This window comes from Tarenaya hassleriana, unplaced genomic scaffold (assembly GCF_000463585.1).
Source record: "Tarenaya hassleriana unplaced genomic scaffold, ASM46358v1 Cleome2, whole genome shotgun sequence".
NCBI classification, from domain to species: Eukaryota; Viridiplantae; Streptophyta; class Magnoliopsida; order Brassicales; family Cleomaceae; genus Tarenaya; species Tarenaya hassleriana.
Window position 1 is genome coordinate 3,180,595 of NW_010965372.1, and position 11,775 is coordinate 3,192,369.

The 11,775-nt window shown below is 42.5% G+C and overlaps 3 protein-coding genes and 1 non-coding gene across 4 annotated transcripts; 3 read left to right on the forward strand and 1 right to left on the reverse strand.

Moving 5' to 3' along the window:
* Positions 1-437: 437 nt before the first annotated feature.
* LOC104811966 (protein DETOXIFICATION 35) lies at positions 438-3,272 on the forward strand. The gene is made up of 7 exons (XM_010538863.2): positions 438-825; positions 1,277-1,902; positions 1,979-2,035; positions 2,113-2,351; positions 2,568-2,686; positions 2,845-2,931; positions 3,027-3,272. The coding sequence occupies exons 1-7, from the start codon at positions 541-543 to the stop codon at positions 3,096-3,098; spliced, it is 1,485 nt and encodes a 494-aa protein (XP_010537165.1). The 5' UTR covers positions 438-540; the 3' UTR covers positions 3,099-3,272.
* Positions 3,273-3,351: 79 nt separating this feature from the next.
* TRNAL-CAA lies at positions 3,352-3,435 on the forward strand. The gene has a single exon. It is a non-coding gene; the product is annotated as a tRNA-Leu (tRNA).
* A 216-nt stretch (positions 3,436-3,651) lies between these two features.
* LOC104811968 (mediator of RNA polymerase II transcription subunit 36a) lies at positions 3,652-6,046 on the reverse strand. The gene is made up of 7 exons (XM_010538864.1): positions 5,935-6,046; positions 5,391-5,692; positions 5,070-5,165; positions 4,895-4,972; positions 4,624-4,800; positions 4,105-4,173; positions 3,652-3,993 (listed from the first exon to the last, which is right to left on the reverse strand). Exons 1-7 carry the CDS (start codon positions 5,951-5,953, stop codon positions 3,814-3,816), a joined length of 921 nt encoding a protein of 306 aa, XP_010537166.1. The 5' UTR covers positions 5,954-6,046; the 3' UTR covers positions 3,652-3,813.
* Positions 6,047-6,322: 276 nt separating this feature from the next.
* LOC104811969 (methyltransferase-like protein 1) lies at positions 6,323-10,855 on the forward strand. The gene is made up of 7 exons (XM_010538865.1): positions 6,323-6,495; positions 6,810-9,169; positions 9,254-9,337; positions 9,408-9,512; positions 9,604-9,712; positions 9,798-9,949; positions 10,328-10,855. The coding sequence occupies exons 2-7, from the start codon at positions 6,839-6,841 to the stop codon at positions 10,781-10,783; spliced, it is 3,237 nt and encodes a 1,078-aa protein (XP_010537167.1). The 5' UTR covers positions 6,323-6,495; positions 6,810-6,838; the 3' UTR covers positions 10,784-10,855.
* Positions 10,856-11,775: the final 920 nt, after the last annotated feature.

The following is an 11,775-nucleotide window of genomic DNA, read 5'->3' on the forward strand; positions in this document are numbered from 1 at the left end:
AATATATCATATGATAAAAAGTATATATGCTCAAAATTTCGGATTTGTGATTCACGCGATCTCACACATGGGACTAATGTTAAATGAAATAAATGTAACAGAGATGAAAAATGATAAATAAAATCTAGAGAAATGTCGGAAATGTTAGATTTAATAAATTATTTTTTATTAAATATAAAAACTAATATAATTTGGATATTAACATAGGCTTAGTTTTATAACATTGAATATAAATTTTATGTCTAGAGCTAATATGATTTTTATATATTTCGAATTTCCCCATTGGTCTAATTATACAAATCAAGAACTAACTTTTTTTTTTATATTTGATATTTTTGATACGCTGTACCTAATTATTATAAACAAGAGAGAGACATGCAAGACCCAACGGTTTTGTTATATAAACCAACCAACAAGACTGTAGCTAGCTACTCTCTCGCGTTTGAACCAGTACGAGAGAGAGAGAGAGAGAGAGAGAGAGAGAGAGAGAGAGAGATATTGGAGCAGCGAGGGCCGTACACGTGTAGCGCGGCGGCAGAGATGGAGGCGAGGTTGCCGTTGCTGAAGAACGGCGGGGGAGGAGGAGCGGCGGCGGTAGAGGATGAGGATTACTCGCCGGCGAGGACGTGGGTGGAGGTGAAGCGCGTGGTGCGCGTGGAGTCGGCGAAGCTGTGGATGATCGCAGCTCCGGTGACGTTCAACATCATCTGTCAGTACGGCGTCAACTCCGTCACCAACATCTTCGTCGGTCACATCGGCGAGGTCGAGCTCTCCGCCGTCTCCATCTCCCTCTCCGTCATCGGAACCTTCTCCTTCGGCTTCATGGTACTCTCTCTTCTCTCTCTGTATGTACACATGCGTGTATCCGATTCTGTCTCTTGCTATACTTGAATATGAGAAATGCTCGAATGAGATTCTTATCCCGATGAATCACCTGTTGCACTTCGATTGTTCTTAAGATTTAGCTTTTTTTCATGTTGAATCCTTGTCACTCCGTGCACCCATTTTCCTAATCATCTTAACCATTGAGCTAAATCGAAAGTTCCAGTGAGCCGAAATCGTATCTTTGGCTTATCAGCATGGTGCATTTCTGCTCCTATTGTAAGTTATTAAGGACTCTATTCAGCAAGCGCAGAAGCCAGAATTGGCAGAGTAGTGTTTATAATTCCAGAAAGTGAAGATTAACGGGCCGTGAATTTTGAGATGTTGAACTGAACTGAGATTCCGAGAGTGTGTTGAATGGCACTGAGCTAAAATTTTCCGTGTAAATCTGCAGCTTGGCATGGGAAGTGCGCTTGAAACGCTTTGTGGCCAAGCATTTGGAGCTGGGCAAGTCCACATGTTAGGTGTTTATATGCAGAGATCGTGGCTTATCTTATTTGTTGCGTGTCTCTTCCTTCTGCCCATCTACATATACGCCACACCAGTCTTGAGATTTCTCGGCCAAGCGGAAGAGATTGCGGTTCCAGCCGGTGAATTCACCCTCCTAACCATTCCTCAACTCTTCTCACTTGCCCTGAACTTTCCCACGTCGAAGTTCCTCCAGGCTCAAAGCAGAGTCAGTGCCATTGCTTGGATTGGGTTTGTCGCCTTGGCGGTACACATCCCTCTGCTCTGGTTCTTGATCTATGTTTTGGGATGGGGAACTACTGGTGCTGCTTTGGCTTTTAATCTGACGAATTGGGGGATTTCTGTCGTACAACTCGTATACGTTGTCCGATGGTGCAACGAAGGTTGGCATGGATTGTCGTGGTTGGCGTTTAAAGATATCTGGGCCTTTGTCAGGCTCTCCATTGCATCTGCTGTGATGCTCTGTCTCGAGGTTTGGTATATGATGAGCATCATCATCCTTACTGGCCGTCTTGACAATGCTGTTATCGCCGTCGATTCCCTCTCTATATGGTGAGTTAGTGAAATCCGCTAAAAGGTGCTCACGAATCTCTCGGCTAATGCTTCTCCTCTCGGATTTATGTTGCAGCATGAATGTCAATGGGTGGGAAGCAATGATGTTCATTGGAATCAATGCTGCTATCAGGTATCTCAATCATCAATTGTCCACATTCTGCTCCTTTTCGGCTTAAGATTTGACGTATTTATTTTATAATTCGACAGTGTCCGTGTATCCAACGAGCTTGGTATGGGCAGACCAAGAGCAGCGAAATACTCGGTATACGTCGCAGTGTTTGAATCACTCCTCATCGGTCTGATCAGCATGGTGGTCATAATCGTAGCGAGAAACCATTTTGCAATCATATTCACAAACAGTGAACAACTTCAAAGGGCAGTTTCAAAGCTAGCGTACCTTCTTGGCATAACCATGGTTCTCAACAGCGTACAGCCTGTCGTATCTGGTACTACTGTCTTTAACCTTAGAACCTTTGTCCATGTATCATACGTTATTTGACCATATTTCAATCACCCAACTAAACTTGGTTAGTTCAACCGGTGTTCGAACCTCAAGTTTAGGAAGGACATTCACATGGGTTTTTCCGATTTAGTCTGGACTTCGGTACGTAATACCCAGTTACAAAAAATAATAATCTCAATGATCCATTCCGCTTATGAAGGTGTGGCGGTTGGCGGAGGATGGCAAGCTCTAGTAGCTTATATCAACTTGGGGTGTTACTACGCTTTCGGCCTTCCCCTCGGTTACTTCCTCGGCTACAGAGCAAATCTTGGAGTGATGGTAAGTGATATAATCCTACTATGAAAGATTCACCAAAGTAAATGTGAAATTGAGTATCAAATTGAAGAAAACATATTTATTTTGTATTTCATAGAGAAGCATAGAGAAATGGATATTCAACTGGGGGGGGGGGGGGGGGTAATGTGGTGTTGTTGTAGGGACTATGGGGAGGAATGATCGCAGGAACAGCTCTTCAGACGCTGCTGCTTTTGTTTGTCCTCTACAAGACGAACTGGAACAAAGAGGTAAACGTCCAAAAAAACAAACATTAATGCAATTAAAAAAAAATCCAAAACTCAGTTTTTTTTGGTGTGTGTGTGTGTGGTTGGCGACGGAACAGGTTGAGCAGACGACAGAAAGATTAAGGAAGTGGGAGACGGGATCCGACAAGGCTGTTGATGTTCTTGCTTGACCATCGATTCAATCCTCTTTCAATGTTTCATTAACCTTCTTCTTGGTTACGCCTCACTGTTTTGGACACTTTTAGGCGGTGATTTTAATCAATCGTACTGGCTATGGTCGTTTGAATTGTAATTGAAGTTTCCACATTTAATCGTGCTCGTAAATTTTTGTTTTATTTTTTTTCCCTCTTCCTATTTGTTCCTACAGTTAATTTCGGTTACTGTGAAATTTAGAATCTTGAAATTAAGGTGCCCAAATGCAGCGTCAGGATGGCCGAGTGGTCTAAGGCGCCAGACTCAAGTTCTGGTCCTCGTGAGAGGGCGTGGGTTCAAATCCCACTTCTGACAATTTTATTTGTTTTTATTCTAATTGTCAAAATTATTCGTTTAATCACACTTCGTCCATAACTTATAATTTCAGAAATGATTTCTATAACTTTTTTATGTATTACAAAAATATATTTTTTTTATTCAACCGGTCCTTTCTGAAACCAAATTCTAAACAAATTCAAGCGAATATTCTCTGATGTTGATATAATATATATGTATATATAACCCCTACCATAAAAGAGTAAAGAGTAACCATCATATTATCCAAAACAAGGCGATAGATATCCTAATACAAATATCACAATCAGACATCTCAGGCTGCTTCTCTACCAAAGACAAAAAACTTACAAAACAATAATGGCAAAAAAAAAACATAACAAGGAGCGGTGGGTTTAACTAAGAAGCCGAGGCCTTCTGCTTCTTGGGCATGCGGTAACCGCCGACGACGCAAGCGTGGTCACGCTCAAACGGCTCAAGAGTGACCTGTTCGGCCGGCCTGAACTGCTCCTGTTGCAGCTTCTTCACTTCGCTTTGGAACACCGCCTCTGCTGGCACCGTCGAGTCTATACAGTTGGCCTGTCCACGTACGTATATTATATATATAATGGTCGTAAGACTCGTGTTCTAGCTGTTCATTGAAGGGTCATTTTTCACAGGAAAAAGGAGAGGGAGAGGATGGTTTTGTACCTTGATGGAGATGACAAAGTGGCCTCCCGCTTTGAGGAAGTACGATGCATTTAGGGCCAAAATCCTTGCCTTCAAGGTTTCACAAAGCCAAATGGTTCCATTCAATAATCAAGTACACAAGATTCAATCACAAAACTAGATTGATGGTAACCCAACAAAACCTAGAAATCCAAGACCCAAACTTCTTTTTTTACAGAAAACCAAAAAAAAAAATGAGGTGTGTTGTGTTGAGTTTAAGAAATATTTGCAGTTAAAGCAACAAACTTGAAGAAAGTTTTCAATCAGATAGAAATTCTTAGCAGCATCAGAACCTTGGATTTGCATCATCCATGATGTCCTGAAGGGGAATCCAAGTATTTCATCACATGCCAGGCATTACAGAAACCAGTATTTCAAGGAGGACAGCACACAAGGGAAACTGTAAAGCAACAACACAACTGAAGACAAGAAAGAAGTTGATTTTTTATATAAAAAAATGGTCTGGATGTTTGAGATATGAAAAAGGAAAAGAAACAAAACCTGATCAGGTTGAGCAACATCAGAGAAAATCACATCAACCATCCCAACCAGCATTCTGTATTTTGAAGGATGCCTAGCATCTTCAATAATGGGTATCACATTAGTTCGCTTCTTCGCCATGTTCACTAAATCCCTACCACTCCTATGAGAAAATTCAACCGCATAGACAATTCCCTCCTGTCCAAAGCAACACCAATGACTTTATACACAAGACCCATTTGATAAAATCCGAGAAAAAAGGGAAAAGGATTCCATTCCATCGGATACTTACAGGACCAACAAGGTCAGAGACATGTGACACAGTAGTCCCAGATGCAGCACCTAAGTAAAGAACTTTGGCCCCAGGTTTCTACAAACAAACACAAGTAAATAACCAACTGTTGAGAACGGCGGTTCGACAAAAAAGTTTACAATTTCTTGTAAGATGCCTGAAGAGAAAGACTTACAATCCATATGTTATCAACCCCTCCGAGAATGGCAGCCGCCAATTTCGAACGGAATGGGTTCCAAACTCTGTATTCAACTTTGGTTCCATCTTCGTTCTGCAAAATCATAACCCACAGCATATGAAGATGAACAAAACTTAATCAAACTGAATTAAATTGAGATCCTAAACACGTCAACATAAAGGAAACAGCTTAGAAGTTCATCCAGCTTCCTCAAAGACGACAATTTCCACCAGCAAACTATGAACAGCCAAACTCAACCAAGATTTCACAACAGGGTAACAATAAAAGCATTTGAATTCGAGAAAAAAATGAAATCACCTGGACAGAGATGCGCTTCTCGTTATAGACGGCTTCACCAGGAACCAAGTTCTTCGTAACGAGAGCATCTTCCTTACCCTTAGCGATGAACACTCCTTCATGTCTGTGAGGCTCAACAATCACTTTGCTTCCTCCCCTCATACCTCCTCCCCTTCCTCCTCGGCCTCTCCCTCCGCCGCGTCCACCGCCACGGCCCCTCATGGCACTTCCTCCGCCGCCGCCTCTTCCGCCTCCTCCTCTTCCTCCGCCTCGGCCTCCACCGGCACCCCTTCCGCCCCTAAATCCGCCACCACCACCACGTCCTGAATCAAAACAAATACCCAAAATCAGATTTGAAAAGAAAATGGAGGCCCTGAAAATCCACATTTTTTACACGCGCACACCCACAAAAAGTCACCCAGAGGCTAAAGGACAAAAGATAGAACAACAAAGAGTCATAATCGTATTTGAACAGCGGAAATGAACACAGTAGCCTACAAACTAAAATCTCCATTGGAGCAGCGTCAAACGACCAAACACAACGATGAGAGTCACTATGTATTACCTCTTTGGGGAGGTCTCATCTCTGATGAACGGAAAGACGAGTGGAGAATAAACTGGTGAGAACGAAGAACAAAAACGCGGAAGAACAAATCGTTAACGGCGGAGCAGTTCAACTGCACAAGTTCGCGCTCTTTATAGGGAAATCTAGGGTTTCGGGTTTTTTGGGTTTCCAGTAAATTACAAATTAGGTCCTTGTATATTTGTAATATTCCATATTTCGCCTCTGATTTGTCACCGTAGGAAACTATTCGGGCCTAAATGAGCTTACCGTACAAAGCCCATTAAGGGCCCATTAAAGAGTTTATTTTCAGACCTCGATCTAAATTCCTATCGAGCATTTTTCTTTTTTTCTCACATAAATAATTTGGATTAAAAAAAAAATTTCAATCAACTTGTAGAGAGGTTCGTGTAAAAGAAAAAACAAACCAAAAAATTCTGCAATCAGGGAGGTTTGCTTCTTCGGAGACTTAAACCATAATCTCATCCGCTAAAATTTGAAAAACCACCTGAAGGTTTCTAGGGTTTTTGGTCTTCTCCAGATTTCTGCCGAATCCAAAGAGAGGTAAATGCTACTCTATCCTGTTCATCTTTCATTCGTTTTCGATGCCATTTTAGTCATTATTCGGGGATGGGATTTGGGATTCGGGGTTTGGTAGGGTTCTTCGTGGGTCTATCTGATTCTTATTAGATCCTCGTTTTTTTGGTTGGTGTCACAAAGATTGTTGCTGTTAGGGTTGGATTATACTTCTATATTCGTTGATGCTATAATCGTTGAGATTGTGGATTGATGCTGAAGCTCAGTCGTTGCTTCTGTTGGGTTTTCGGAGATACTTTGGTTTGTTGTCTTAAATCGTTAGGGTTTGTGTTTCATTGTAGTTTGTCACCGGAAACACAATCGGAGTTACATGAAGCGGGATGTGGAGGAAAGTACTGATTTGAAGGGCGGGAATTGGGATGGGGGCGAAGAAGAACCTGAAAGCAATGAGAAGCGGAAGCACAGGTCGGGAAGAAGTTCGAAGGATAAGAGCGAGAGCAGAAAGAGATCCGGCGGCTTGAGTAGAGGGGAGAGTGATGAAGATGATTACGAGGCCAAGAAGGAGCAGCGGTCAAAGCAAATGAAGAAGAAACAAGAGGAGAGTTCGTTGGAACAGCTGAGCAGTTGGTACCAGGACGGAGATCAAGAAAGCCGGCTGGATGGTGGGGACAGAAGCGAGAGGAGGAGATCGAATTCAAAGGTGATCGATAAAAGCAAGGAAGAGAAATCTCTTGATGGAGAGTCTGATAAATATCATGACCGTGAATCCAAGAGTTCAGACAGGAGGGAAAGTGGCCGAGACAGAACTCATGGTTCTTCTGATTTGAGTAGAAGGAGAAGATGGGATGAAGCTGATCCTGTTAGGAAAGGTCAAGAGAATGAAAATGAAAGAGGTGATCTCAAAAGTAGTAAGCTTTCTGAATCCAGGCATGAGGGTGCGGGAGAAAAAACTTCCTCTAAATCTGAATACAGTGACAATCGGGCTCGGGGTCTGGACTCTAAATCTGATAAAAGTCTGAAGTCAAGCAACAAGGAAGAGAAGAGTAAGACTCGAGGAAGGTCAGAGAGCAGTAAAGATGATGATAGAGCTAGTCCTCTTAAGAAAACGAGTGGCCGGGATGCTTCTGAAACAGCGAGTGAAGCTGGACGGTCTAATAGGTCTAGGACACCAGAAAGAAGTGGAAAGCGTCACCAAGAATCAGAACAATCAGAGGCAGAGTATGAAAAGAGTGACAACAAGTGGGGTGAACAAGAAAAAGATGGTCGGAGAGATGAAAGATCGAGAGGAAGAGATTATGGTTGGTCTGATCGGGACAGAGATCGAGAAGGTTCAAAAGATAACTGGAAGAGAAAGCATTCGAGTAATGACAAAGATTCAAAAGATGGGGACTTGCTTTATGATCGTAGCAGGGAACGGGACTTTCCAAGGCAAGGACGTGAAAGGAGTGACAGCGAAAGGCCTCATGGTCGTTCAGGTGGCAGGAAAGATGGAAATAGGGGTGAAGCAGTTAAAACATTGTCGAGTGGTGGGGTTTCAAATGAGAATTATGATGTGATTGAAATACAAACCAAGTCAAATGACTACGGAAGGGGAGGATCAGGTCCAAACTTTGCTCGTAGGAGTGAAATGGGTCAGCAACCTGACAAAAAGCCAGCTGGTAACGATGAAGAATGGGCCTATAACCATGAAGATAGACAAAAAAGTGAAAATTTCAGTTCTGGGCCTTATGGTGAAGATTCGAGGGATGAAGTTGATGAATCTGACTACTCCAGTGGCAAAGGAAGGAACCTGAGGGGTGCCACACATGCTCGGAGTAATAGTGGGCAGACCTCTAATCGAGGTTCACTGCCTCCCCCGGGCATGAAAGGGAACAGACTCTCGAGGGTCGGAAAAGGAAGGCCTGGTGGGAGAGAGACCCAACAAGGTGGCATTCCATTGCCTTTGATGGGACCACCGTTTGGGAACCTTGGAATGCCACCACCCGGTTCAATTCAGTCACTTGCACCTGCAATGTCACCAATTCCGGGCCCTCCAATCGCAGCCGGTGTCTTCATGCCTCCATTTGCCCCGCCCCTTGTCTGGCCTGGTCCACGAGGGGTAGATGCCAACATGCTGCCTGTTCCTCCTGTTCTGTCTCCTCTTCCTCCTGGACCATCCGGCCCGAGATTCCCTCCGACCTTTGGTACTCCAAACCCAAACATGTACTTCAACCCTCCAGGTTCCGAAAGAGGAGGACCTCCTATCTTGTCTGGGCCCACTTTCGATGTTCCGATACAAATGGGACGAGGAACCACGTCTGATAAGAGTTCGGGGGGATGGGTTCCTCCTCCGAGGTCCGGGGGGCCTCCTGGTAAAGCTCCTTCTAGAGGAGAGCAAAATGATTATTCTCAAAACTTTGTGGATACCGGGATGCGGCCACAGAATTTCATCAGGGAACTAGAGCTTACCAATGTAGAAGACTATCCCAAACTTAGGGAGCTCATACAGAAGAAGGATGAGATTGTAACTAAGTCTGCTTCTGCTCCAATGTATTTGAAATGCGACCTTCATGAACTTGAGCTATCTCCTGAGCTTTTTGGAACAAAGTTTGATGTCATCCTTGTTGATCCGCCATGGGAGGAGTACGTCCATAGAGCTCCAGGTGTTGCTGACAATATGGAGTATTGGACATTCGAAGAAATCATTAACCTTAAGATTGAGGTGAACATTCGTTTTTCTCGTGGTTTTCTGATCTTTGTCATTGCAATATATGATAACCACGAAATTCTTAATGTCTCTCTGTAGGCTATAGCGGATACTCCCTCTTTTATCTTCCTTTGGGTTGGCGATGGAGTCGGGCTTGAGCAAGGGCGCCAGTGCCTGAAGAAGGTAAATTTTTTTTTTCATTTATATTTTGGGTTTTACATTTACGATATTGATAATTGTCTTTATTCAACAGTGGGGTTTCAGAAGGTGCGAGGACATTTGTTGGGTTAAGACCAACAAAAGCAATGCAGCACCGACATTGAGACATGATTCTCGTACATTGTTTCAGCGTTCTAAGGTCCGATATATTTTGTTTCTGTCAATGTTTTTCAGGTTGTCGCCTTCTATTATGTTTAACGATATGTCGGTTTGTGTTTTAACCGTAAAAGGAACACTGCCTGATGGGTATAAAGGGAACTGTTAGACGTAGCACTGATGGTCATATAATCCATGCCAATATCGATACTGATGTGATCATTGCCGAGGAACCCCCTTACGGTTAGTAGTAATTTCGCAAAAATAAAACGCATCTTCTCTGCTACAAATTGGCTTTTTTACTCTGCATCGGTTGCAAAAATTGCAGGTTCAACTCAGAAGCCGGAAGATATGTATCGGATAGTTGAGCATTTTGCACTTGGTCGACGCAGGCTCGAGCTTTTCGGGGAAGACCACAATATTCGAGCCGGTTGGGTTACAGTTGGAAAAGGCCTTTCCTCATCCAACTTCGATGCTCAGGTAAAACTTTTTCTACTCCTTGTCGTCGAACCTGAAACCGAACCCTAGTGTCTAATCAATGGTTTCAAACTTTCAATATGTGCGAGTAAGCTTTTTGGGTCTCGGTTCAGATTCAGTATGGCTATATATTTGGGTTCGATTGTTTTAGTTTTAGAAAAATTATAACCATTCGGTTCAGTTCTATTTCGGTTTGGTTTTGTTTTCACCGATAAAAATACTCATTTTATATAGCTTTTTCGGTTTTTTCTGTTTCTCATTTAGAAAAATCGTAATCATTCGGATTCGAGTCGGTTATGGTTACGTATTACTCTATTCGGATCAGTTCAGGTATTCGGTTATTAATCAAATTGGCCACTCTATGTGCGAGAATGCATTCAGGCTTATACGAAGAACTTCATTGACAAGGACGGGAAGGTGTGGCAAGGAGGAGGGGGGCGAAACCCACCTCCCGAAGCGCCACATCTCGTTGTGACGACTCCGGATATAGAGGCTCTCCGCCCGAAATCGCCGATGAAGAACCAGCAGCAGCAGCAATCAAACCCCGTCTCTGCGAATTCATCCAACAGAAGAACCACGGGAAACTCGCCTCAGCAGAACCCTAACATCGTCGTTATAAACCAAGAGGCTTCAGGTTCTAACTTCTCGGTCCACCCCCCTCCTTGGGTCGTGGCGGCCGGTGGTCCTTCCGCCGTTGACGGCTTTCGTGGAGGTCCCGACAGCAGCAATGGCAGTGTGAGACCAGACGACAAGGTTTTCGACATGTACGGTTTCAATCGTCCTGGAAACGGTGAGTTTTTGGAATTTGATCCGCAGAGACAGATGAACATTTTGTAGCAAATTCCCTTCCTGCTTTCAGACTGAATCTCTTCTTCTCTTCTCTTGGAAAATCCAATTAAGTTCATGCCATTTGCTACAAAAATAGGGCAAAGTAAAGAATCGAAATCTTTGATAAAGAAACAACATATACACACACACACACATATATATATATATATAACAATTATGAGTTCCACAGGAGAATACAAATTGTCATGAGGGCGCATGCTATGAACTAATGCTTGTCTCTCCGGCCGACCAAAACTGCGTCTGGAGTTTCAATCTTATGCGTAGCCCAATTGGAGAGCAGAGACAAAGGTTTAGTTTTTCCATCCGTCCAACCAGACAGGATTCGAACCCCAACATTGTTCAAATTTCTCTCTAAATTTTCAATTCTCTCTTCTCCACTCTATATTGATAATTTGAAAAATATATATTTACAAGGTACAGATGAAATGTTGTGTATTTTTAATAATTTGTCATGAAATGTGGGAGGCCATAGCCATGGAGACTTGAATGGTATATCGCCTCTGTAGCCTTGGAGAATCTTTAAGCCTTAACTCTCTTCGTCGCTCGCTTCAGAAACAGAAAAAAAAAAATCAACCTGTCCTTGAAAATCCAAACGACAAATTGATCGATTACTTTGTATCTATTGGAATTATCCGCGAAAATTAGGCTTTTTCTTTAAATGGGCCTAAATTTCTATTACTTGGGCCTGGATTTCGTTTTGGGCCGACGATATAAAATGTCTTGAGAAATGCTATGAAAATATCTCATATGATATTCCTTCAAAATGTGAGAGTGGAGAATTTTAAAATAAATCCAAGGAAAGCGTGTGGATTTATACTTGAACTTTAATTATAAAAATATCATTACAATCTTTGAAGCAAATCATCATACTCAAACAAAACACAAACCAACAAAACTTTTTTCCCCCTTACCTTTGGATTTAATATTTATATATATATATATATATATATATATATATATGTATGAAAAATTTATAAATA